Here is a 27655-nt window from a genome sequence, read left to right on the forward strand (position 1 = left end):
CCTTTGTCTTTTTCTGTATCAATTTCCCTAACTCAACTCGAGTGACATCGGAGCTTAATTGCCATACAATGGGCAACGAATTTAATGGTTTTATGTAATTCTCTCTCTCTCTCTCTCTCTTACGAGATGAGATCATTTCATGGACATGTATGTAATAAGTTTATCATTAATATTTTCCAATAATAATACTTATTAACTGTAAGTACAAAATTCATATCTGAGTATTTTAAATACAAGTATCATTCCATTTCTCTCTTTTAAATACTGTGAGGACAACTCTCTCTCTCTCTCTCTCTCTCTCTCTCCACAAGATACTTGTCATACATTTGGTGTTTCTATTCCTTCCTTTTATCTCTCTCGCTCTCAGCAAAAGAATAGATAGACAGACAAACATAATTGCACAGTCCTCTCTTTCTCTCTTCTCTGGAGAAATATATGTATTTATGGGAGGGGGAAAAAGTTGCCTACAGACTCATTTCAATCCATTGAAACCGTAAGGAGTTATTTTTTTTTCTCTCTCTCTCTCTCTCTTGTATTTTAATGAAAATATACAGTAATTTGTGAATACACAGCGTTGCACATGAAAAAAGTAAATTAGTGATAATTTTAGAGATACGGCCCTAAGAAAAATTGCAAATTAGTAGTGAAATTTTCCCTGTGGACATGTTTTCAAGAACGTCGTTCCGGCTTACGACGATTTTCGGGTTACGACGCGTCTTAAGAACGGAACCCCCGTCGTAACCCGGGGACCGCCTGTATATATATATATAGATATATAATTGATTATTGTTACCAGCCATATACGTATAGGTGGTCTTCCAATCTAGGCTGCAGATATAGATAACAGACCAATCTTTTTATCAATATAAGTTTGTACAGCACAAGCATTAAATATTGTTTTTAGAGTTGGATGATACTGCATTTTACAGATTTATGGATAATAAAGCCTGTGCCTCCTCAAGCTCTTTCTCCTTGTTGCGGAGATCTGTAGAAATTATAATTTAAACCATGGTTATATAATTTGTCCCCAATATTTATTTCTTGGAACTATTTTTTTGCTACTGAATCCCTGATTAGATTTGATTTGTTCAGCAATTGAAATATAATACCTGGACAGTTCCCCTTTAAAATTCACATTATACTTGTTTTTGAGTTTTTTAAGTCCTTTTCCTTGTTAGATTTGTTTCTTTGGGATGTTGAATTTATAAATGGTCATGGGATCTGTGGCTTTCGATTGGTACCCTTATTATTTTCTCTTTTACTATTACCTTCAGGATGAGGATGGATTTCTGCCACTGTGTTTTTGTTACTCAAAATGCTGGACTACTTTGGTCTCACTGAAGTGCCAGTACAGTAACTGTTAAGTTCGGGGTTACCATCATTTTTATTTTGGCTGTGGAGTGACAGAGGAGGGGAGGATGATGGGGTTCTCTCTCTCCTACTTTTCTCAAATTCCTTTCCTTGGAGCAGAGAATATATCTGTGATTCTTCATCTATTGTCGGTGATGGTAAAGATATGGGTGGATGTTCTTTTCAGCAGGTGGTTACTTATCTAGCTTAGGAGGTGAGCTCTGCTTTGCCAGGCTGAGCGCCTGACCTAGAGGGATGAGCCTTTACCACAGGGGAGGGAGCAACTGCTACAAAGGAAGCAGCTCCTGTACGGACTGGATCCCTTGTGGTTTTAAGGGGTAAGGGATTTAGAGCTCTAGCATAGCTCTTAGCTTTTTTCCCATTTGTCTTTTTGCATGACTTATGCTAATGTGCTAAGCATTACTTTATTTATTGCTATTTGTTCAAGTTTAAATTCATCACACTTTTTATCACTGGATTTGTGATCCAAGTGACAACACACTTTGGAGTTACAGAGCATAAACCATGTTCAGGGGCTGAGCAATTAATACAAACTCAAGAGCTTTTACAAACACTTGACGAGTGGCCAAAGCTGATGCAGTTAAAACACTACATAGGTTTTGGGTTGAAGGGTCTTGCTCTCTTTCATTTTTAAATGTGACATGGGATGGCACATTTGGGTGCTCAAATGTCAGTGACCACGGTTGCAATAGTTATTTTTTTTTACCTTCCATACTAATGTTGGGCTCATTTCTAGAATTTCATCAGTGAATTCATACAAGTCTTTGTCAAAGATTCCCCCTCTTCCATAGTTGAAGTTCATGTGGGGTCTGATTTCTTTTAGCATTTCATTATCACTCAACTAATGTGCCTGGGTCTTTGATTTTGCATGAATAAAAATTTTTTCTTTACCAAATCGATATCTTGCCAATCTTTATGCTAGTAGACCTACCTACTTCTGGTGGTATCTGGTTTATTTATAATAAATATGTTTCTTCCTTTGCTGTTGCTACCAGCCACGAAGTAGTTTAGGATTCCTTGCTGAAATGTTCTTCTGTTGGCTTTGACGTTGATCTACAGCCCATTCAGCTTTGACGTTGATCTACAGCCCATTCAGAAGGTATATAGACATCTAGATTTCTAGGAGTTTTGTCAGTCAAACTTCCTCTAATGGCAGACTGGCATATTTCTAGTGTCTCAATATTGCAGCTGGCTTCAAAAGCATGTTCATGCTTTTAAAAGTAGCCGTGCTTCCCACTTACCTTCTATAGAAAGATAGTGCATTCTAATTTCCTAATGGGCCAAAGGTACTCAAAGTAGTAGAGATAGGTTCATAGTCACATTTGACTGGTAGAACCTCAATATGCAATACTACAGGGAATCCCCGGTTATCGGCGATCCAGTTTTATGGCGCTCATCTAGCACCGATAATCGGGTATTGGCACCATTATATACCTAACAGAGGTGCCATTAACTGGTTATGAGCACCAAAATCCTGTTATTGGCACTGATAATTGCTGATTTTCGTTTATCTGCAATTTTCGCTTATCATCAAGCCATCGGAACAGAACCCCTGTAACCTGCGACTGCTTACTTTCAAATCTTTGACGTTCATGATTTGATATTATATACTGCTTTGTTTCAATTTATTCTAGGAGAAGTCATTACCCTAATCTTTTGCAGAGCCAAATTTAGGGGTTGGGTTGTGAATATTAGGTGGAGGATCAACTGCTAGATCAGGAGGAAATGGGGAAATAAGAGAATTACCTGGAGGATTAGTAACTAAAAAAAAAAATTCATTTTTCCTGTTTGTAGCCACACTTAGATCATTAAATGGAAGAAGATACTGCGACCTCATAATGCCTTGGGAGGAAATGGAAAAGTTCCCATAGGACCAGAAATACCTAGGATATGGAGATATTCATATGCAGGGCCTCAGAACCAAGATAAGGACTTTGGCAACCAGACATATTTTATCCTCTTGAGTTTTGTCCCATTCAGAACGGAGCCAGAGTAGTCACCCTACATGTGCACTGAAGGGATAAGAAAAGTCAGCAACCTACCATATCCCCTACACTGCATATCCACCAGCCATCAAGCTTTTGGCCCTAGCAATGAGTAAGGATCTTGTGGTATACCCACCACTCACCTGGTTTTAAATACAATGCCAAAGAAGCACCGGGTTACTAGAACCTCTCTGAAAACCCTACGAGAAAACTTGGTGTGTAAATTAAGGTAGGCAGTAAAGGATAGGGTTAGGCAGGACCACTAAGATGGGGTAGGGTGGGAAATCATCTATTATTACCTATTCTAAATCAGGGCGTCATGTTAAAGGTACGTACAGCCATTTTTCGTAATCAATGCCATTCCCAGTCTGGAAACATAAGGAGGAGGAAGCAGGAAAAGGTATTGAAGGAGAAGTGAAAGGGATCCAGATCCCAACATTTAGTTGAACCCACAGAAAAGATAGTACGTACTATAGTGCATTCAATCTCGACAAAGAGTTGGGGGGTCGGGGAGTCTCTGCCATACTGTATCTATTAATTGCAATGATATTAAACTTTTATATGTAAATCATTATTTTCTTAAATTCAAGTATGAAATTAGGAGTTTTATATGCCATCAAATATTGTATACTAAGAAATAAAGAATTCTCATAGTATCTTGATGATCATCAGTCTGTCAAGGTTGGACCCAACACTAGAAGCAGTCTGATACTATTAGACTTTCACCTAACTCAGCCTCATTAGCTACTTTAATTCTACAAAGGATAAGGCATAGTATCTAAATTCACTCTCTTCTATGCAATCTAAGAAGTAATCAAAGCCCAGTGGGGGTCTTGCTCAACATCAGTCCAGATAGTACAAGGCTTCCGACTTACGTTGTTCTGATCTTACAGCACTCTCTCAAATAAATTTGTCAAGAATATGTATCTAGTTACAGTGCTTAAAACAAGAACAGGTATATAGTTATGATACCATCTGTAAGTGCTGTTAATGGCGCCTATTTATTAAAAAGCACCAACTTAAGGTGGAAATCGACTTACGATGCATCACTGGACTGTAACCCCCTCTGCAAGTTTGGGACTTCCTGTAGTATAAAGTAGGAAAATGGAGCAGATAAGAAGCCCAGCTAATTAGTTAACACTGCTTATAGCATAGTTACATGACAAGTCTAAGTAGATGCTCTCTGAATGTCTCCCCCACCAAATGGCAAGGTGCTAGGAGTCTGAAGTCAAAAATGAAGGAATTGAGAACAAAAGGGAGAAAAAATAACAAACAATGTAAATGCAAAATGAAATTTGATATTCACAGTAATCAACAATATATGTACTGTAACTGCAAAAAACAATTTAAGACAAACAAAATGCTAAAGGAACTTCCAAAAGCAACAAAACCAGTGATCCATGGCAAGCTTCAGCACGGAATGATTATCATGCTCTTGTGAGGTAGTGCCCCCAGTGTGGAAATCTTGTTCGGGCATGAAGCATTTGGTGTGAATGGGAGTACAATGTTCCATGATAATATGGCTATACTGTATATGACATTGGGATTTTTTTCAGTGAAATGACTGTACCTCTTAAAGACATCTTCAAGCAAACACTACGACTGAAAATGTGATTGAATGGGCTAGAGAAGTGAAACAAGTATGTACTATAGCATTCAATAATTAAAAAAGAACTTTATAATTTTGGGTAGCAGTTTAACCTTTAACAGACTGTCATCTTTAATAGTAAATAATTATTAAAACTAAAGACACCACTTTTTTTCTTCAAAGGTAAAATGTAGACACAAGTAAAAATTAATTTTATTAACAATATATTTATAAAGATGCTATGAAAAGCAAAACTGGTGGTCTCTTGTGTAATAGACACCATGTAAGACTTTTCTTTGGAAGCACCAGAACTACCGTACAATGAGATCCAGAACACCTGAGTAACTATAAAAAGCAAAGTGGCAGTATAGGTACTATCCAGGGCCAATGTCTTCCACTTAATGCTGTTATCAAATAGTTAAACTCTCTGTGTTAATGTGACTTTCCAATGTAACAGATCAGGAATTTGTAAGGTGGTACGTACTAAGAAAATCACATTGTGCTAAAGAAACAATTTTGTGCGTAAACATATTTACGGAATTAAAAATATAAAAAAGTTTATCATATTAAAACATTCATGCAGAAGTCAACGCAATCTTTTAATGTGCCAGTTGTATTCTGGGTCAATTTTGAAAAACAAACATTATCCAAAACATTTTTTTATCTCAAATATACTTGAATTTCAAAATTTGATTCATTACAATGTAAATAATCATGGGGTATGACATAACCTTCATGAGGACAAAGTATAGTTTAGGTATACTGTAGTGAAAAAGCTGTTAAAGATCAATGTTAATGCCAGATATGGAGTGAATTTCTTTTTGTTGTTAACCACTCAATTTATGTAAATGATGATCTGAAATAGCCGTACTTGAAATATGATTTCAGCACAATTATAAAAATTATACTTGAAATCAAACGACTGCTTTTCGTACTGATAGGCAGCGAATCCTGACACCTTCAAGTGAACTTATTATATAGTACAGCATATTAAAAGTTCCGGTAATGTCTGAGAATACAGATTATGTTCCCAAACATTTCCTTTTTTTAGTGATGCTGGAAGCTTAATATTCTGGATTTTCTTAACCATGTAGTACTGTTTAAGCAGAGGTTGTTAGGGAATTCAGTTTTAAACAAATGTAACTTTACCATTGGTAATTTTTATTTTACTGAATCACCATTTATAACCTCTTGTGTATTACAATTTGAAAGAGTTTTTCAGACACAAACCATTTACTCTTACCTATGCCTTAATGCCTGTTTGGAGGAGATAAACCGAGTATTAAACAGCTGTTTTAAACATGGAAAAACTAATTTTTTATTCTGTCAGTGCAGCAAGCCAAACATATGTATCAACCGCTTGGGATGGGAGAGTCAAATACAGTAGAGAGGTTTAAAAATGTTCCTGAATGACAAGAGGCCTAAAGTTGACTCCTAAGCCATACTGGGCTTCTTAATTTGAAATTCACGTAATATTTCTACCAGAGCATTTCTGGTATGACCTAGTTGTGAGTGTGTGTGTGTGTCAGTCTCACAGCTACTTTACAGTTTAGGTATTTTAGCATCAGTGTAATGAAAGTTTGGAAAATATGAGGACACTGACAGTTGTTTAGTTGGTCACCTGACTGCCAACCAACCACTGCTGTATTCAGAAAGTGTCCATATATTTAAGAGTGATGACCCCCCAGTAAAATGCAGCAACATCTGGTGCTAAGAACCAGCAAAGACATTGTTTCAAATAAAAAGTAAAGATAAAACACACAAAATAACCTTCCATGAGAGCTTAGGATGAAGTTAATAGTACAAGAAAGGTGTCTTCATTCACTCACAAATGGTTCCCTAGAGCAAGAATTGTGGAAAGTACCATTGATCAATCATCCCTAACCTAAACTGGGGTTTTCACCATGGTATCCAGAGAAAATTATTTCTTGGTGACGAGCATTATTTGTGTGAAATACTTCAGACAGCAGCTCACTCAGCTCCCACTTCTGAGAAATGCTAAAGCCAGCATGTAGCCTTGAGTCTTTCTGTGGTTTGCTTTGAAGGCTCTGTTGAGCTAGGATGATAATCCACTTGGAATTATATAAACTTAACTACAGAATGAGCCGCTTCCATCTCAAGATTCCATTGAAGTTCCTTGACATTAACATTACAAAAGTGCTTATCTGTACCCAATGAAAACTGAAATGAAGTTACCCTTCTGCATTAAAGTGGATAAATTAAAGCTGGGAATAATGGAAGCATGTAGAGTCATCCACTGACAACTCCAATCAAAGAAACTGCCCCACTTTTACTTCACCTGATACAAGTCCATCGTTTTTCATCTACTGGATAGAGAAAAATAATTCGCTGCTTTTTGGATGAAGCCTGTCCACTGCAGAGATGGCAAGATAATCTCCATGTTAAGGTACATGCTTACAGGTTGCACTGAACAGGCTTTAGTGGAGTTGATGCAAGAGCTTGAAACAGAAAGGGAATTCCATGAAACAACAAAATATGGCTGTTCAACACTTGGGAAAGAAAAAGGGAGGGAACAGTCCTCTCCATTAATCTCAAGTACTACTTGAAGATTACCTATTGCCCACGCTGCTTGAGCCAGGTGTCATACAAAGAAGATTCCAGTCTACATTGGTCACAAACACCTGCCATGTATGCTTCCCACAGTTTTAAAACTGCATGGGTTGTTAAGTAACCAGTCTTACGAGAATTTGTCTATGATAATTGTGTGTTCCCGTAACATATTTTCTCTAACTACATTTCCCAGTTTTCTATGGTATTCAACTGCAATGATGTGGTTCAGTATCATAGTGAATGCGCTTTCATACAAGAGGTCTTCAATTAACTAATCACAGACTTATAATGATCCGTTCATCAATGGATACATAATGCTGCAACATTGTCATAATGCTAGTATTTCTTTGGCAAATGTTCCAACTATCCATCAAAGTATCTTGTAGACAAATATTTCTGATGTGTCATATGATCTTACAAACTTATGTCCAAAGGTTGTCCAGATATTAAAATATTTTTTTTCTTTCCTTCTTACTTTTTACTTTTGTTGGCTGTCCCTGCAAGCTCCAAACCAATTCATGGTGGGCCAACTATCAAGTCAAAATGTTTATTTTCTAAGGATGACAGTGTATGCTAATAATAAAACCTAAATTTACTAAGTTTTGGTAAGATGAATTTGCAGTTGTGACTTGTTTCTTTATTGTTCTTCCTGGCACCTTGCCTACATACACTTTTTTACAATTATTTTACCAATCCTTCTGCAACATATAGTTGCAATTATCATAAAATATCCTTCTGCAGAATATATTTTAATAACTACTTCATCCATTTGTTGTTTAGACTCGTTTACTTTATCTATGTTTTGATAGTTGTCCAACACCAGACAGCTGCTATACATCTCTGATGCTGATGTCTGGAAGGAAGGGTCAGTCAACCATTCCAAATACATATGCAGATAAATGCCCTCTTTGTGGGGCAGCACCTGTATGAACACCTGAGAGGTCAGGAAAAGCCAGTGATACAGAAACAGGAAATATTACTGGCTAGCAGCCTTGGAGAACTAACTTAAATATGAAAAAGCTGCAGGCAATAAGATTATACGGCTTCTGGGTTCAGAGGAATATCCAAGCCTTCCAGGACTTCTGCAGGTGCCCCCTCTCACGAATGAATGAGTCTGGAATGGTAGCAGCTGGGGGGCCACAATTTAACCAGTCACTGTCTCCATTTTCTTCTTCATTGACACTGCTGAGATCTAAGAAATTTCACTGGCATTTGGTGTATTACTGTTGTTTTGTACAGAATTTTCTGTACTATTTAACTGAGGTCCCAGGTATGTCCAATGACAAGGATTAATTCAAATCTCTTAACTTCTTGGAAGAAAGTCTTCTAGGGCATCTGATTCTCATCTTTAGATTCCACCACCTTCCAATGCACTATGCACTCTGTTGTTCTCATTGAAGAGGAATCTTTTATCTAGTTAAATTTCTCCACTCCTCTGTGCCAACCTCCCTGAGATGTGATACCCTGCTAGAAATAAGTGCACCTCACGATATGAGGACTATGAAATTACTGAGGAAAACAGTAGCCTGATGGATTTCTGCAAATGAACAAGCTGGTAACAAGAACATCATAATTCAATTGCCCCTAGAATTTTCAAATATGCATGGCCCTTGCAAAGTTAGAAGTGAATTTGGAGAAGCTTCAGGGAAGTAAGACACAAATCACTGGGGTGTTTGCTGATTCTAGCAGTCATAATAGATATAGCAGCCTTAAATGACTTAAATGATGGGAGACTGACAGGAGTCTTGCTGAAATGATGAGAGGCTGAAGGAAGCCTTGGTATCCAGAATGTTTTCTACTGTCTCAGTCACAGCCTACTTTGTCCCATAACATTGCTGAGTACAGGTTAACTGAAACACTACAAGTCCTCTACTACATTTTCAGCCTCACAGTCATTGACTAATAGTGATGTTGGCAATGCCCTCTAGGTTGCCACCTTCTACCCTGGTATGGTGTTAAACCACCATAATCTGCCCTACATTATTCCTGAAGTTTCAGCTGGTCTGTGTGGAAAGAAATTGGAAAAGAGTATTGACTCCCCATCACCTGCCTTTCCTTGGTCAACAATAAGGTCCTCCTCCTTCCGCCAATTCCTTAACTAGTCCTATCCTGTGGTTCCTCGCAGGCTCCACCTGACCAAACTTCATAGACCTTGACCTTTCCTGTAACCTCTTATGGTTGTGTCCATGTTTAGTGTATTATTGACCAGCAGGTTTATGAGGTCTGTCATAATGACCAATACCATCATCGCTTAGACTTCCTGAGGCATGACCAGTAATCTTCCGATTGGCTTAATACCATTAAATATTCTTACCAGACAACAAAGTACAAACTTTTGGTTGAAGCTATAATCTTGACTACTACTTTTCCTGAAGTCTGTGGCCTCTGGTATAAAAGTGATCCTCTTGTGAATGGAACAAGTTCTAGGCTCCTAGTATGAACCATTCATTCCAGTGTGATTGGCCTTATTCCAGTTTTTATCTTTTATTTATTAGTTCCTGAATGTAATTTAAGTTGCCAGTGGATATTAGTAGTACAATTCAAGTTCTCTTGTCTTGGCTGGAACTTATTAATTTATCCACATTCTTAGTTGCATAAATGGTCTTTTCTATAGCTGTAACCAAGTTAAGTGGCTGTTTCAGTGTCTACCCATCAAACTCTATTACATATTATATTATTATTAGGTAGTTTACCAGACCACCATATTAAAATTCTCTAATCTCATGGTCTGGTCTGAAAAACTTGTTTTGGACCATTAAATTAACATATTTAATAAAATCCATTTCTTTGATCATCTGAGGACCCGATAAAGTCAAGTGATGAAGTCCTCCAAAATTTCTATAAACATTTTGTTCAAAATTATTTTCTTTTCAAAGCTAGATATTCACTATTTATTGAAGTCTGGACAGTCACATTGATGACCTACACTCTCTGAAACAGGAACTTGGCCATATGGACAATTCATCAAATTTCTGTGGGTCAAAAAAAATGTGATCAGTTCAAACGACAAAATAAACTTACTTTCAAAGTGACAATTTTTTTGTTTGAACAATGCTGAAATTCAACAATATGTTCTCATTTATACCCGATTCATTATTCTTTAAGTCTGCCATTTATTAAAGACTATCATGGTCTAGGTTGGATCCACTAAAGGTAGATTCTAAGGCATCTAAATACATCTCAACAGTCACAGTCCCAATTCACATGGCTGTTAAAAAAATGCCACCTGTTGGATTACCATTACCATATTATTTAAGTACTTCTTGTCTGTGAGGTTTTGGATCAACCTGAAAAAAATGCAAATCTACTCAGCCCATATTCTGTTGGCTCAGCATTCTTGGAGGCTGTACTCTGCCTGTAAAGAAGGGTTGAGGATGAGGTAGTCACTAATAACAGTATGGTAAATGTCTCAAACTCTTATGGAAAAATAAAATTATGCACACTCACTTCGATACTCCTTATCTTCCAAGTGGCATAATTCCATGGCATTTAATTATCAAGGTTTTGCTCAAACACACTTTTCATTCAAGGCTGATATACTTCTAGGAATAATCTTGACCTCAGCAATTCTATAAGTTTCATGTCATCCTTGTTTCCAGAAATTTTGCTGTTTTCAAGGTCCAGGCAAGTAAAATGAATAATTTCAGTTATCTTGTCAAATCTAGGCTGAAAAATAAAAACAGAAGGGAATAGCAGTGATTAACAGAAAGCACACAAAGCAATAGGTATTTGTCTTCCAGTTACACATCAATCCAAGACAGATCCAACGCCAGAAAATAGCACAAACATTATACAATGAATAGAGTATTCAAAATAGTAATATATACAAAACCAAAAGTTGAGGATACACAGGCTAATGGTTCAGGGCAAGGCGGTTAAACCATCTTTGACAAGAAAATAAGTAAACATAGCCACTACGTGATTCTGTTCATACCCACATTTACGTTCATCTAACAAAAATACCTCCATAAAAAAATGGTGTAATACAAATAATACTCTGGTATTGAAGAACTTGGTGATAATAAAACTGAGTTGGAAGAACAATCTGTATATGTATGCATCTTTGACTAATATAACAAAGTAAAGAGCAGGGCTGCAGAGTCATTTTGAACTCATTCAGTATAAATGTTCCAACTCCAAATGAATTATTTATGCCAGTGTGTAAGTCAACCCCAAAAAATTAGTCATGAAGCTCAAACTTGAGTAAGCTAGGATATTAAATGAGTATCTAGAAGATTACGACTGGCAACTAATGAAATGTTTTGTTTGTTCCATGCTGTCGATCAATACAGAGAATATAAGTACGTATGTAGTCCTCGTCACAAATTTAAGAATTAGAGACACTGGTGGTAACTGAGTCGCAATCAGTGGACCGACTTGATAGCTCTGGTGGAGAAGAGAGCTTTCATAAAATTAGATGGAGTTTCTTAGTGAGGGAGGTCTTGACAATTATGTAAACACTACATTGCTTATTTCCAAATGGTATGTCACCACTTGAATTGTCCACCACTAGAAGGCATTAAGGCATAAGTATACAAAAGAAGGCATTCAAGTTCTTAAGAATACAAAAAACTAGAGGATTGGCATGGCTGTCAACACACTTAAAATTATTATAAAATATAAGTTATTATAAAACAAAATTTGTATTTGATTTGTTTTCATGTTTACTGTCCATGAGGCACTGAAATACTTTAATAATCAGCATATTACAAAATTATACATAATATATACAGTATAATTATTGAACAGTAATGCTGATGAGACTAGAAAGTTGTGCATTACCATTTAAACTGACTATCACAGTTTCAGCAAATATGGTTAAGTATGCATATTATGTTCTAAGAATTCTCAGATATAGACATCGGGGAAGCAAAGCCTTCCACTCTTACAGTTGGCTTGTTGTGTTTAAAACCAAAATGCCGAAATATTTCTGACTCTGATATAGTAGGTCAAACTGAAAGAAGAGTATCATAATATGTTCAACCTATAAACCAAAGAATAACTCATGGGGAATTTCATATGCAAACCAGTTATTTCTTTAACTTTTCTCTCATTTTTGACTGTGTTATATTTACAGCATACAAAAATTCTTAATGACATTTACTGAGATCTGAAGTCAATAGAAATGGCTGAAGTCTGTGTTTACTGCCAGGTACATAGTAAGATCCCAGTCTGACTATCTGCAAGGTGGTAAAATCTGAAATGAAGATTTAAACTTATAATAAAATTTGTTTGTCGATCTGCTTTCGTGGAGACTTTGGCAAATGCTAAGTACGTCAAAATGAAAACTAAAATACACCATCATGCACACTTTTAGCTTATATAGCAAAACTAAACAGATTCACTTTAATCATTAATACAAACCTGTTAAAACTTACATATAAAGGGCTTTTTTATGCAAAAATACAAATTTTTGCCTTCATTGTCTAGTTTAATGGCACCATGTTTCACCATTTGGCATTACGTACTTAGAATTTAAGGCTTTACTGTCCAGTTTAATTTGATTAAGATGAGTGTTTTTTTCTTTCTAAACATGATTCATATGATTACACATCATATTATTGTTGGAAAAAACTAGCACAAGCTTCACAGAAAAGTACATCATCTGATTCTTTATAGTCATTTCACTAAAACAACCTTAGGAAACTAGACTGAAACTCCAACCATTAACATATTTCTCCTTTTGCAGTTATTAGCCACCTTGATAATTTTTCATTAGTTAAACAGTTATTACTACAAAATTATCACAACATCTTCACTAATCACAGATTTTTCACCAACAAACTCTGCTGGCTCTTTCAATTTCTTATACAACTTGTATAAAAATTGTTCACAGGTTTACACAAACTATTTGAGCCTTTATAAAAGTTTTCAAAGCCAACATATTTGTTGTTTTAAGGAACATTCTAAGAATAAACCAAAAACTTCTTGATCAACAGTTATCTCTTACAAGACATTAATCAAACAAAATTTTGGTTATCCAAAAATCTGAGTAACTCTGGACACACCAAATAAATACAAAGTTCATCCACTATACACTTCTAATACCTGAAACACCATGGCTCCACTAAACTAGGCATTTCTTATCACAGCACAACCTTGTATTCATATTCATAGTCATTGTGAATAATCTTAACATTCAATTCAGTCCTTAGCTTTTAGCTTATCCTTAAGTTTACTTTTCAACCCTCCAGCTTCTTTGGTTTTCTTTGCTACATTCCTGTCTTCCTGCACTTTTTTCACTTTTTCTTCAGCTGCTTTCATTCTGTAAACATTCAAGAAAAATAACATCAATGAATAACGTAAATTATGATTGAATGAGACTTTTAAAATGTACTGATTCCATTCAACTAAATGGTTAATTGATAGTTTTGTGGACTTGTAATTTCACAATTAATAGACACAGCATTAAATAATTCTAAATAAGTGTAGCTAAAAGCAGGTAAACACAAAAACGGGTAAACATGGTAAAGACAAAACATACAAATTCTAAAATTAAAGAATCACAAGAAATGTCAAACTGTCAGCAGTACTAGATAATGTTTAAAAAAAAGAGCTGATCCTATCTACTCAATAAAAACACTGCTTAGTGTGGCAAATCCTTAATATGCATAGGACTACATTTAATTTTGTACTTTTCAAATTTCCTACGATGTGAAGAGTTTGTAATTTCTTTCATTTACTACTTTTCTAGCCCCCAACTTATGCTAAATTAACCTGAAAAATAGCATATTATTGGTTACATGTACTTTTTAGATAGAGTGGCAGTGATTGCCTTCTTAGCTATGAAGTCTGTTCTCTCAATCCCCATTATGCCAACAAATGTCCACTTCAGCATCTTTAATACTGCTGGATATACTGGATTGTATTGTCAAATGGTTCATTAAACACCCTCAGCCAAAGGTGATTCAATTCATATTTGAGAGTGACAAGATTTCCTTCAGTGCTACTGCAATAGCACAATACTGTGCAGCACAAATTAACATGTGATCAGGCTACATCCCATTTGGAGTAAAATGTGGAAAGACACTCCAAGTCCAACCCCTACTCTGAATTTGGGCCCATCTGTTAATAGTAATATTAATTATTTTATGCTAGTCCTAATCCTCTAAAACTGAGCAGCATTATTTATGGCCAACCTATGGAATTTTCCACATACACTACAGAAAATGTTAATTTACATGCTCTGTGCTAGTATGGTTTAGGATATCTGGCATGGTTAGCATAAAACCCAAAAAGCTCATATGCATTCCATCCAATTTGCAATTTAGGATGGAAGCCTAGCCACTGACGAGGAAAAGTCCAACACACTTGGGGACAGAATTATGTCAGGAATCAAATATACTATTTAGAAAAGTCTCAAGGAGTAACAAAGCTGCCCAACACCCACATAATAAGGGAGATAGGTTGTATTTTGTCTTTTACAGAAGAGATGCAGTGAATAAACAACCATTCAGGCAAAATGTAGCAGCAAGGAATCCTAGAAGACTATATATCTCAAAAATGGAAGATTAATGGTCCCTTATGAGTACTTATCTATTCCCTATGTATCTCAAAATGTTAAACAGGATAAGACTGTTTGACATCATCACATACCTATATTTCTTAATGATACTTATAGCATTAAAACTTCTTTTGAAGGCTCTTATAACATTAAAACTTCTTTTGAAGGCTCAAAGTGTCAGCAGACCTGATTTTACGAAAATTCACTTTTAACTTTGCCGGCCGCATCATCTGAATTATGTGAGTAAGCCTGACAAAAGACCTATTTCAGTCAACATGCTAATGAGGTTGTCAAGACATGATTCCTGCTGATGCATCAACAAGGAATACTGAATCCTACCCTCTCAGATGACTAGTGATCTTGAGGAGGGCAGATGTCTCTTACAGAGTAGAAAAGCTCAGTGTACAGTTGGAATGGCCAATATAACAGTACGCAGTATGTTTTGATTACAAGTTACTTTGCCTTTAGCAGCAAACTCAAGAGTGATAAACAAACCAAATAGAGACCATCCAATGGAATGTGTGACACTGCAAGACAGAATGCCACTTCATGGTGAACTGCAGGAGAAGCACCTATTGAAGCATCGCATAACATCCAGTAGTGACTTCCAAAACCCTCATCTCTGAAGCTTTATTCAGTGACCTCTGGGTGTAAGGTTTCTGGATGCCCTGGTTGGTGTGGCATCTGTGAATAACTAGCTGCTTCAGGAGCCTCTTCCAGGCTGACATGAATCATAAGTTGTATTATTGCTAGAGCAGATCCAGAACTACTAATCTTGCTGTGGCATCAGCAATAACAAACATCTTAGAAGTGTCCCTCATGTGATGCATGGGATCCCAGATTCTGGGGTATGGAGTTTACACTGAACAAAATATAAGGAACTTTAGGTCCAGGCTTGTTATGAAGGGTTACACTGTGTTTTGCAGCTACTGAAAATACTTGCTAACTTGCAGATCCAACCATCATATCGAAATCAGTGACAGCTTCCCACGTTAATGGTGCCATTATTATTATTCCGAAGATCCTATTCACATAGAACAAGGCCACAAGGGCCATTGACTTGTAAAAATGAAGTTCAACACTGAGGTACATTTAACAGGAAAAGGGGGATCAGGGATCAAATGTGAATGTTATAGATTTCTGTTAACAACTTATGAAAACTTGACAAACAAGAGACCAACCATTGATGGGCCAAGTCATAACTGCTACTATTAAGAAACAGAAACCTACCACCATGAACCACTGTACCTAAGAGAGATAAAACTCTGGCAGAAGCAAACATGCGCATAGAACAGTATTCTATAAAGGAAGGACAAATGACCTAAAAAAGGTTGCATTGATTTCATCAGTTATAAAAGAGATTTTGACGTAGGAAAAATCTATTTCTGGGCGAGGAAGCCGTGTCGCCCAGTGAAATACGTTCCTTTAGCGCTATTTCTAAGGTAAAATATTGCTATAATACCAGAGAACTGCTAAATTGAACATGCCAGAATATTCTGACTTGCTCACCTTTATACAAGGTGTCGGTATGAATCTGGGGCGAGTGAATTACACTACCACAGCAACCTCTCCAATTAGCCTTGTCACAACAAGTACAAACGAAGACTGTGTTCGATTCCTCAGGTCTTCACAAAACCCTAACTTTATGGATTTCATGAAGTTTGCAGGGCAGAGGGGTGAGGACATAGACCCAGAGAACATTTCGTTCTTGGAGTCAGACAAAAGGGAATCAACACTCCGTCAATATGATTCAGCAGTAAAGAAATTGGCGGCATTCCTAAACGCGTCCAATAACCTAGCTCTGCTTGGGATAACTCTGAATGACAACTGATAAACTTGCTCTCTCTCTCTCTTACCTAACACCACCTCTACTCTCTCTCTCTCTCTCTCTCCATCATCTCTCTCTCTCTCTCTCTCCTCTCTCTCTCTCTCTCTCTCTGATCTCCTCCTAAACTCCTCGCTCCTTTCCTCTCTCTCCAACCATCACTGTCTCTTTCCCTCTTGTTTTTCTCACTACCAACTCTATCTCTCTCTCTCTCTCTCTATCACTCACTCTTTCCATCTTCCGCCTACCTAACAACACCTCTAATCTCTCTCTCTCTCTTCCTCTCCCTCTCGCTCCTTTCTCTTACTCTCTCCAACCATTACTCTTTTTCCCTCTTTCTTCTCACTAATACCAACTCACTCTCTGTCTCTCTCTCTCTCACTCATTTTTTCCATCTTTTCCTACCTAACAACCCCTCTACTCTCTCTCTCTCTCTCCTCTCCCTCTCCCTCTCACTCCTTTCTCTTACCAAACATTACTGTCTCTTTCTCTCTTTCTTCTCACCAATACCAACTCTCTCTCTCTCTCTCTCTCTCTCTCTCTCTCTCTCTCTCTCTCTCTCTCTCTCTCTCTCTCTCTCCTACCTAACAAGAACCCCTCTACTCTCTCTCTCTCTCTCTCTCTCTCTCTCTCTCTCTCTCTCTCTCTCTCTCTTCTCTCTCAACAAATAAATCACCTGCCAAACAAGAAAGGAAAATACTTTAGACCTAGTATTTGTGAACGAGATGAAGTTATGTTAAAGAAATAATAGTTTATAATGCGAGTATTTCAGACCATAATGTCATAGAATTAACAGTTCATTCCAAAGCAAGTGAAAACAGAGATAAGCAAGAAATGAAAAAGTGGGAAGGATATGGAAAATACAACTTCTACAGTAAAAATATATAAAAGGTCAGAAATAAATGAAGAATTAAACAAAGATTGGGATAACATTTTCGTAAGCGATGACATAAGGGTAAAAACGGAGATATTATATAAAATATTAGAGAAAATAGTGGATAAATATATACCGAAGAAGAAAAGTAAACATCATTCATGCATACCAAGAGACAGAAGGATCTTGTTCCAGAAAATCAGAAAGTGGAAAAAAGGTCTTGCAAAAGAAAAAAAATGCATGGAAAGTTATAGATCTAAAAAGTAAGATAGAAAATGCAGAACAAAAGATTATACAATCAAAAGAAAATGAAAAAACGGGACTTGGAAGAAAAAACCCTATTAAATATCAAGCAAAACCCCCAAACTATTATACTCATATGCGAAGAAGATGAATAAAAGAAGAATAGAAATAGGCCCTCTGAGAATTGAAGGGAGATTAACGAATAAAAAAAAGGAAATTTGCAACATACTGGCAGAACGATATAAGAGAGAATTCACCCCTAGAATAGATAATGAAGATAATGATATAGAAGTAAGGGACGAAAATAGTGAATATTTAGCTGACATAGAAATTAATTGAAGCTGATATTGTGCAGGCAATTAATGAAATTAAAAATGGAGCTGCTGCAGGGCCTGATGGAGTCCCTGCTATTTTGTTAAAGAAAGTAGTTCATTCTATCGCAAAGCCACTTGCAATATTATTAAGACAAAGTGTAGATACAAGCAAGATTTATGATGAGCACAATTAGCATATATCACCCCTACTTTCAAAAGTGGATCAAGACTAGAGGCAAGTAATTATAGGCCTGTGAGTCTAACATCACATATTATGAAAGTGTATGAAAGGGTAATGAAGAAAAATATTATGAAACATTTAATAAAAAATAATTTGTTTAATATAGGACAACACGGTTTTCGTACCCGGAAAAGTACACAAACCCAACTGTTAGTCCACCGTGAGAACATATTCAAAAATATGAAAAGCGGAAATGAAACAGATGTGGTTATCTAGACTTTGCAAAAGCTTTTGACAAAGTAGACCATAATATATTAGCAAAGAAAATTAGAAAACACAATATCGTAGATAAAGTAGGAAGATGGTTAAAAGAATTTTTACACAACAGAAAACAGATAGTTATTGCAAACGATTGAGAAATCGGATGAAACCAAGGTAATATCCGGTGTGCCACAAGGTTACGGTGTTAGCTGCAATACTGTTTGTTATTATGATTGAAGACATAGACAGTAATGTTAAGGATTCGGTAGTGAGTAGTTTCGCTGATGACACAAGAATAAGTAGAGAAATTACTTGTGATGAAGATAGGAACGCTCTACAAAGAGACCTTAACAAAGTATATGATTGGGCAGAGGAAAATAGGATGGTATTTAACTCTGATAAATTTGAATCAATAAATTATGGAGACAGAGAAGGAAAGCTATATGCATATAGGGACCTAATAATGAGACAATCACAAATAAGGAAGCAGTTAAAGACCTTGGTGTGATGATGAATAGGAACATGTTATGCAATGATCAAATAGCAATTCTTTTGGCAAAATGTAAAGCAAAAATGGGAATGTTGTTACGGCACTTCAAAACAAGAAAAGCTGAACACATGATTATGCTTTATAAAACATATGTTCGTAGTCCACTTGAATATTGCAATATGATATGGTACCCACACTATCAAAAGGATATTGCACAAATAGAGAGTGTACAAAGGTCCTTTACAGCTAGAATAGAAGAAGTTAAGGACCTAGACTACTGGGAAAGACTACAATTCTTAAAATTATATAGTCTAGAAAGGAGAAGAGAACGCTACATGATAATTCAGGCATGGAAACAGATAGAAGGAATAACAGAAAATATCATGGAACTAAAAATATCAGAAAGAGCAAGCAGAGGTAGATTAATAGTGCCCAAAACTATACCAGGAAAAATAAGGAAAGCACATTAGGACATTAATCCACTACGCACAGCATCGATAATGCAGCGTCTATTCAATGCGTTGCCAGCTCATCTGAGGAATATATCAGGAGTGAGCGTAGATGTGTTTAAGAATAAGCTCGACAAATATCTAAACTGCATCCCAGACCATCCAAGATTGGAAGATGCAAAATATACCGGAAGATGTACTAGCAACTCTCTGGTAGACATTAGAGGTGCCTCACACTGAGGGAACCTGGGGCAACCCGAACGAACTGTAAGGTCTGTAAGGTAAGGTCTCTCTCTCCTTTTTCTTACTATCTCTTTCTCTCTCCAAACACCACTGTCTCTTTCCCTCTTTCTTCTCAATAATACCATCTCTCTTCTCCCAAACACCCGCTCTTCTCTCTCTCTCTCTCTCTCTCTCTTTTCCTCTTTCTTCTCCGTAACACACCATCTACTCTCTCACTTCCGCTCCCTCTCATTCTCTCTCCATCAACCTCCTTCTCAAACTCTGCCCTCTTTGATGTCTCTGATGTTTACCCTATAGAATTCTTTTCCAAATGATAAGCCATATGTACGTATACAGAAATTATTTATGAAAATTCGTAAAGTAACCAAGTCTACAGGCATAACCAGCTCTGTTTCACGGGCAGAACTAGCTCCTTTTCAAGGAATCCCCTCTTAACCCCATCCCCTTCATAGAGGGGGGAGGTAGGATGAAACTCCATTATAAACCATCTTGGGGGTTCCCACTATAACCCTATCAAGTTTTATGCCCATTGGACCAGCCATTTGGCCATGATTGAATGACAGACGGACAGATAAACATAACGCCCATTATAGGAAGATATGAGGCTTTAGTAATAATACTTCACTTCCATGTGTCATTTGGTGAAACTTTGATTACATGTTTCTTAAAAGTAAGATGTGAATCAAAAATTACACCTAGAATAGTTAAAGCTTTAGACTCATTCAACAAAGTACCATCCACCTAAAGGGGAGGGTGGGGTGGAAAATCTGTACAAGATCTGCTACTCCACAGTTCGTTTTATTGGAATTCAGCCTCATACCCCATCAACACCATTCACTGATCTGGTCCATGTCCTGATTGAAGCTGAGGGCAGCTCCATTTCTCATAAATGGAGACTAATGTATGTACCCACAGGTATTGCATCATCGGTATACTGAACAATCTTTTTTCCAAGCCAACAACCATAATCCTAAAACATATTCACCTTCCCCAAGATTCTGAAGTTTATAAATAAGTACCTTGTGATTTACTAAATCGAAAGTAGCACTAAAATCAATTTTGAATTTCTCTGATCAATCAACCAAAATCCTTATCAAGGTTCTCTTGCAAAATGCATAACAAGTCTAAAAGCGCATTGCAAGTACCTAAATGCCTCCTATATGCATACAGTATTGACTATCAGCTACCAATCCTTTAGCTTCCACATACATAGTGGCATAAAAATAGGCATTTCAGGAAGTTTGGAGAGCACATGCAGAATAGAAATTGGCCTGTAGTTACTGCAGTCTGTAGATATACCACTCTTTGGAATAGGCACAGTATTAGCATGTGCTCATCTGCAAAGATATGTCAATTTAAAAATCTAGCGAATCTACTAATCTTGGGAGAGAACAGACTAGAAAAGTTTTACAAAACAAAGGGAAGAAACCATCAGGATCTTCACCCTAAGAATAGCTTCAGGATAACAAGTATCAGGGAGAGGAAAAATGCTCAGCTGATTGCTTAGCTTCAAAAGCTCAATGAAGCAGCTCAGCCTTTTCCCTAGGGCCAGTTACCAATCTGCCATCGTCAGTTAGTAGTGGTGGAATGGAAGACGCACTTTAACCAAAGATAAATGATGCCAATTTGGTCCACCACAGAGGAGGTCGAGTAATTCCTTAAGTTTCCTCTTCAAGGAATTTTTGAAATTTCTCTCAACTGTATGATAAGTTCTATTTGCACCACAGTGAGACCTAACTAAAATGGTGTAATTGTCAGTTGAATGATTTCGTCTCCATGTGTTGCTTGACATGGTAAACTTGTCTACATGAATCATCAAACCATGGCTGGTCATCTGTCCTGAATATGATTACCTTTCTAGGGACATACCTTATTAAAATAGCCATCAGCATTTCATTTAACTTCTTGGGATCAGGATCTGATATAGCATCTGAAATATTAAATATCTAATAAGCTTCAGTACTGCAATCCCAATTGGCTCTAGATTCCAGCCAATGGTGGAATTAGGAGTATATACTGATTGACAGATATGTATGTCCATCTTAATGGCACAATGATTAGAAGTGCTTATATATTCACAGACCTTGGACTTCATAATAGCTAGAACAGCTTATCTATTACCAGAAATATGTGGTGTTCCTCAATTAGCTGGGCAAAATAGGAGGATACACAGAACTCAAAAGCAGACTGACCTTATTGATCTGTGGAATTTAAATTCTGTGACTGAGCCATACTAATCCTTTCCAGGAGAGTCACATATAGAATCGTCGATATTTGGATTGCGGTAAACAGAAATACATGATCATGTAGAACTTACAGAAAATTTTAAAACAAAGAACTTCATGGCAACTACACCAAATTTTTCTGATAGTACATAGGTCACCCTGACTTAGCGTATACCTTGCACATGCAGGATGTTACGATGATAAATAAAGTCAGGGCCATCAAACCCTGGGATAAAAAACTCAACCTTTGACTTGTTACTACTTACCAGTATCTCAGAAAAAAAGCATCAAACCATAGTTTTGGGCACAACTTTGAAGATCAAGAAAATCTGACCTCAAGCCCCTGAATATCTGAGTAAAGCACTTTGCAATCTTTCTTATTGTAATGAGTAGGGGGCCCAGGGTTCACCTTAATCTTTCCCAAAAGAATTAAAATTACCAACATAGAACACTGTAAAAATTAACAGAATAAACAATAATAATACCATCAACAACAATAGTATTTAAATTATTTACAAAAATTCTGGTGAAAGTATGAATAAACATGTCCAGCTAGAAAGGAGGATTTTCAGCATCCTCTGGTGTGTAGAATTTCTTGTCTTGTGATTGGTGGGAGGAGGAATTTGCTTCATCTGCTGGCTACGAGGGAACTTTGACCATGTTAAGTTGACAAAGGGGTCACCTCCGGAACTGAACCCAGCACCTGCTTAGGACATGAGATCATTGGTGAAGTTAACCCAAAAGTCACAAATGAGCAGAATACCTCTTGAAAACACTGTTGGAGCTTGGCCTGAAGGGGGTTCTGAAGAAAATTTCCCTTGGTCTCTGAAGATCTGCAAGTGGCTTTGGCAACTTCCCCTTCCAAATCTCACTTCTGGTCTTGTTCCATGCAAAAAGTCTTCACAGGTGAAGACTGATGGGGACTGATAGAGCTACACTGCAAATGAAGATCAGGTTTTGTTTCAGTAGCGGTACTAGAGTGGAAGGAGGGAGGAGAGCAAGGACAAGAGTGAGCAGTGATATCACTCTGATCTCTTTCCTCCCAGGGTTGAGGAGAACCATTCCCCCAGAAAGGAGGGGATGAGAGATCTATCTAGAGCAAGAACAAATCTGAGGGAAAAAAGAGAGAGTGAACACTGAGCAAGAAGGTGGCGAGTATGCTCTCCTATGGACAACCACAGTCAAGCAATAAGGAGAGCCCCTTCTGCTGCTCTGATGCTGAGGGTCCAGAAAAAGAATGGAGAAGAGAGCAAGCAAGCTGAGTGGGCCGACTCAGCGATGGCTTGTACAAGCCGTGCAGAGATGAGCTAACCTGAGGCAGGACCCTACCACAGGCTGTGAGGGCGGGGGATGCACAGCACCTTCCCAGTGTGAGTCCGAGGAGTTGGAAAGGAGTCGCAATGGCTATCTGAGCGAGGATGTGATACACCCCTTTGCCAAGGGCACTGTTCACCTGTCTGCTCCTCTGAGATGAGGAGCAGCAGAGCAAAGATTGTCTGGACCTCTCCCTACAGAACTTAAATGTCTCTTCTTCTTATAACAATGTGATGAGTCTAAGAATGATGGGGAAGGCAATGATAAGGAAGAGGAGGAGGAAGGAGAGGACACAGAACAAAAATACAGTTTCTTCCACCTCAGAGACTCATTCACTTCTACGGAGGGTCTATGAACAAGTGGGTCGAGGGGAAGGAGCGATGTCACAACCTCTCCACTTGCTCAGCTACAAGAGGCACCTCAGTCAAGGGGTGGGAGGAGTATCTGTAGGGAGGGGTGAGTGGTCTGCCTCTGATGTGGCAGCAAAGGAGAAAGTGATCTGTTGTCTGGTTTTTTATGGCAAGGAATCTAGAAAAATAGCAGGAATGAATGGGCTTGCACGTTAGTGACTCGTCGTTCTGTAAAGGTGAATGAGGAAGGGAATGGTAGTTGGGGGCAGTAAAATTCTAGAAGTACTAAGCATCAATTCCAATTTAGAACCACTCTCTAGGGAATCTAGGGAACCTTTTTTATGTTTCCTTTTCCTTCTGCCTTATTTCTCCTACTGGAGTTATGACCAAGAAGGGTGGGTATGCATTCCTTTCCCTTGTGAGCTGTACATACGGAATGTGGGGTCTACCAAAATGGGGGACATGAAGTGGCTACATGGCCATCCATGACACTCACAACAGTGTTGACCCAGTTTGTTCTCCATAATAACAGAAAAAAACAGGCAAAAAGACACCAAATAAACTCATAGTATTGTATAAGGCACACGGCAATAAAAAAAAAAAAATATAAGAAATTCTGGGTGTACCCAACCAATCTACAGAAGTGGGAGAGAGTGATAAGGCATATCCAAACCAGACAGTGGCTGAAGTGAGAATGCATGGCATGAATGAGAAAAGTGTGGATAATCATCTCCCTCTTCCCCATCTCCACCATATTGCCCTCCTTGTTAGGTAAGTATACAGCTGTTCCGACGTGTGCACTGAAGGATGCTCTATATATGAAGGGCACCAAGTCTGTATCCCAGTAGGAACAAATGTATATTCCTTATTTTCTATATCAGCGCTGCTATTGTTAAAAATCTGTTAGCAAAGAATATTCATATGCACAACATATTGTCTCAGTAGTATGCACTTCTGCCATAGATAACTTTCTAAAGAGTATTAAACAGTATGAACTACATCCTTTCAGGCACCATTTGTTTTCCTTAATCTTGTTTCTTATTAATATATGCAAACAGGGGAATTCAATATCATTACAATTTCTAATGATGCATGATTTGCTTTTAGACCCTGGTAATTCCATTGAATTACTGAAAGCTTCCTATCTATTGGAAGTGATCATTTACTGGCATTTTTCATCCACTTTATCCTTTAAACATTTCTTGCAGTTATGAAATAATTTTGCGAGATCACCAAGTTCACTCTCTTCTTTTTAATTTGCATAGATTTTTGGGCACTGAGAAATCTGAGTCACCTTTTATTTGAGTGGAGTTACTGGACTCAAAAGAGATCAAGTGAACAATTCAGGACTTGCTTGAGCTACAATTACATCGTCTAATTTCTTTTAATCTTTGATAATCTCACAGCTGGTTTCGATTCACTTTTAGGTACCTTTATTGACATTTAATTTTACTCTAGTTTTTGTGAATTTTGAATAACTTAATTAAAATTATATCAGATCTTAAGCACAGCTGTAAATCAAGTATAATTTCTTGCCAGCTCTTCTTAAATTTGTTATGAGAGAGGAAGTGGTAAAAATATAGAAAATAACAGACCTTACTTGGTTCGGAAACCAAAAAATAAAATATGGATTTCTCCATTACGCCCGACACAGCAAGACATCCAAGCATGGAGAGAATACCAAACAATGAGTAGTGCTTTAGCCTATCCATTTCACTGTGAGTAGTAGCTCTCATGTTTCTGCCATGAAATGTCAATACTCCTTCCATGGGAAATCATAGTAAGCCTAGCTTAGTATGTATAGGCTACAAATATACTAAATGAAAAAACTGAGCAACATAAAACTATTCTGAGCTGTAAAACTAACAAGAAAGATTGCAGTGTTTTGCTACAAGTATAGGAAATGTTACACAAAAAATTCTCTTCAATTATAAAATTAATCAATTTACCTTTGTTTAACTATTTTACGTTGCTCCATCACATAAATGTTTGCAAAGTCATGACAGAATGGTGACCAGAGATTGAAGAAGTCATATGGGGTCACTTCACCTCCTTTACCACTGAACTGGAAGTATTTGCAGGTTTTCTGAAACCTGTCAAAGGAAATAAAAGAATTACTTTGTGTTGCATGTCTATTCAACTCAAACTCAACAATGCATGTTATAAAATATCAAATGTTCATCAAAGCCTCATCAACAATACACACATCTCATATACAGTGATAAGCATAGCCAATCCAGACGACAAACTATGAAACCACATGGAATGCATTCACTTGGAATTACTTTTTATACAAGGACATAACTACTTTAAGCTTAAAAACTTAGCCTCCTTACACCCATCATTTACTTATTATGTAGACATTTACAAGAAAATCACTGAGAAACCAACTATGTACTTCTGAGCATATAATCATGATTCAAATATATTTTTTCTATATCTTCCCCGGTGTCTGGTCCAACTTTTGTAACTTGGGGTAATGATCTGAGCAAACCTCAATCTACACCACAAAGTTGCTTTCAAGGAAATGTTCTCTTCTTGAAAATTAGTTCCAGAAAAATAAATTTGCAATGACCCCACCTATTTCCACTAAATCTTTCTTAATTCTGTACTTTTAGAAGGGGATGGGTCTCTACTTGAACAAACTGGACTACATTTACTTGAGTTTGCTTTGTGCTTGGTTGCAATTAATACTTTTACTCCACAGAAAAATTGGAAAAATGAAAAGTTCACAACTGTTAAAATGAAAATATTTTTTCCCATTTATAATTGGATACAGTTATTGGCAGGGGTTCTCTTCTTGGCAGGGTACTGATAAGCAAAACCGCCACTAACCAAAACTTGACAATTTATGGCACTCATGGAGTTGATTTTTGGTTAATGGGACCTCCGTTAGTTATGTTGTGGCGTCATAACTCCTTAAGGTGCCAATAACTGAAATTCAGCCAGTTATGGCGCGGTCTAATTCCTATAAGTATCAATGATATCCAAACAGTAAAAAATTAGGCTATATTGTTAATAAAACCTGCATATATAGTAACATAGGGCATTCCTTTTCATATTTCTATACATAAAAAATACTACCCATGAACAAATTCTAAGTGCAAATGAAAAGGGATGCACATCACACAATCAGCTGTGAGTACACTGATAAAATAGGGGAATAAGTACTTACTCTAATTTACAATCATTCAAGTTTTGGTTCTCTGCTTCCACCTCAGTTTTTGCTGAAAGAAAAATAAATTTTTGCATACAATTTATCAAAAAAGATAATTTTACCTTCATCACAGATTATGGCCACAAATTTTGAAATATAATAAAAATATGTAGTTGTTAAAGTTCAGCAAATTTGGCTGTCAAAGACATACATGAAAAATTGTAATTAAACAACAGGTAAAGCTTCTCACTGGAGTTCCACCTTAACCAAACACAGGAGATTATTTACAATGTTTTGAAATTGTTTAAATATACCTAAGTTGAAAGCAATTCGTATTTTTCCTAGGTATGTATACAAACCGTAGCTTTTATGAATTAAGTGTTCTAATGCATCATGTGCTTCAGTTGTGTACTAACTAAAAAACACGAGACTAAGTAATAGGTAGGCTTGGGGCCTCCTTCTCTGACCTCTTTTAGCCTTCTTTGGCCATTGTTAGGTCCAGCATGACTGTGCAAGTATCACAATCCCAGGACTCACTAAGTCTTAGTGATCTTGCACAATCCAAAAAAGGTAGAAGGGTCCAGCCTGATCGTGCAAGTATCATAATCCCAGGACTCGCTTAGTCTTAGTGGGTCATGCAAAATACAAAAAAGGTAGAACTGGAATGAAAAGGGATGGCAGAGGTGGGTTAGTCCTTTATGAAAGCTAAA

The 27655-nt window shown here is 37.1% G+C and overlaps 1 protein-coding gene across 5 annotated transcripts in view; it reads right to left on the reverse strand.

Moving 5' to 3' along the window:
* Nucleotides 1-4634: 4634 nt before the first annotated feature.
* LOC135216988 (uncharacterized) overlaps nt 4635-27655 on the reverse strand; it is a 358855-nt gene continuing 335834 nt past the window's right edge. For all 5 annotated transcript variants that reach the window (XM_064252540.1, XM_064252538.1, XM_064252539.1 and 2 more), the window contains 3 exons: nt 26964-27015; nt 25738-25881; nt 4635-13780 (listed from right to left, as the gene is read on the reverse strand). In XM_064252540.1, the coding sequence (XP_064108610.1) occupies nt 13660-13780; nt 25738-25881; nt 26964-27015 (317 nt within the window). In that variant the 3' untranslated portion in view covers nt 4635-13659. The remainder of the gene's footprint in view (nt 13781-25737; nt 25882-26963; nt 27016-27655) is intronic.

This window comes from Macrobrachium nipponense, chromosome 7 (genome assembly GCF_015104395.2).
Source record: "Macrobrachium nipponense isolate FS-2020 chromosome 7, ASM1510439v2, whole genome shotgun sequence".
In the NCBI taxonomy this organism is placed as follows: domain Eukaryota; kingdom Metazoa; phylum Arthropoda; class Malacostraca; order Decapoda; family Palaemonidae; genus Macrobrachium; species Macrobrachium nipponense.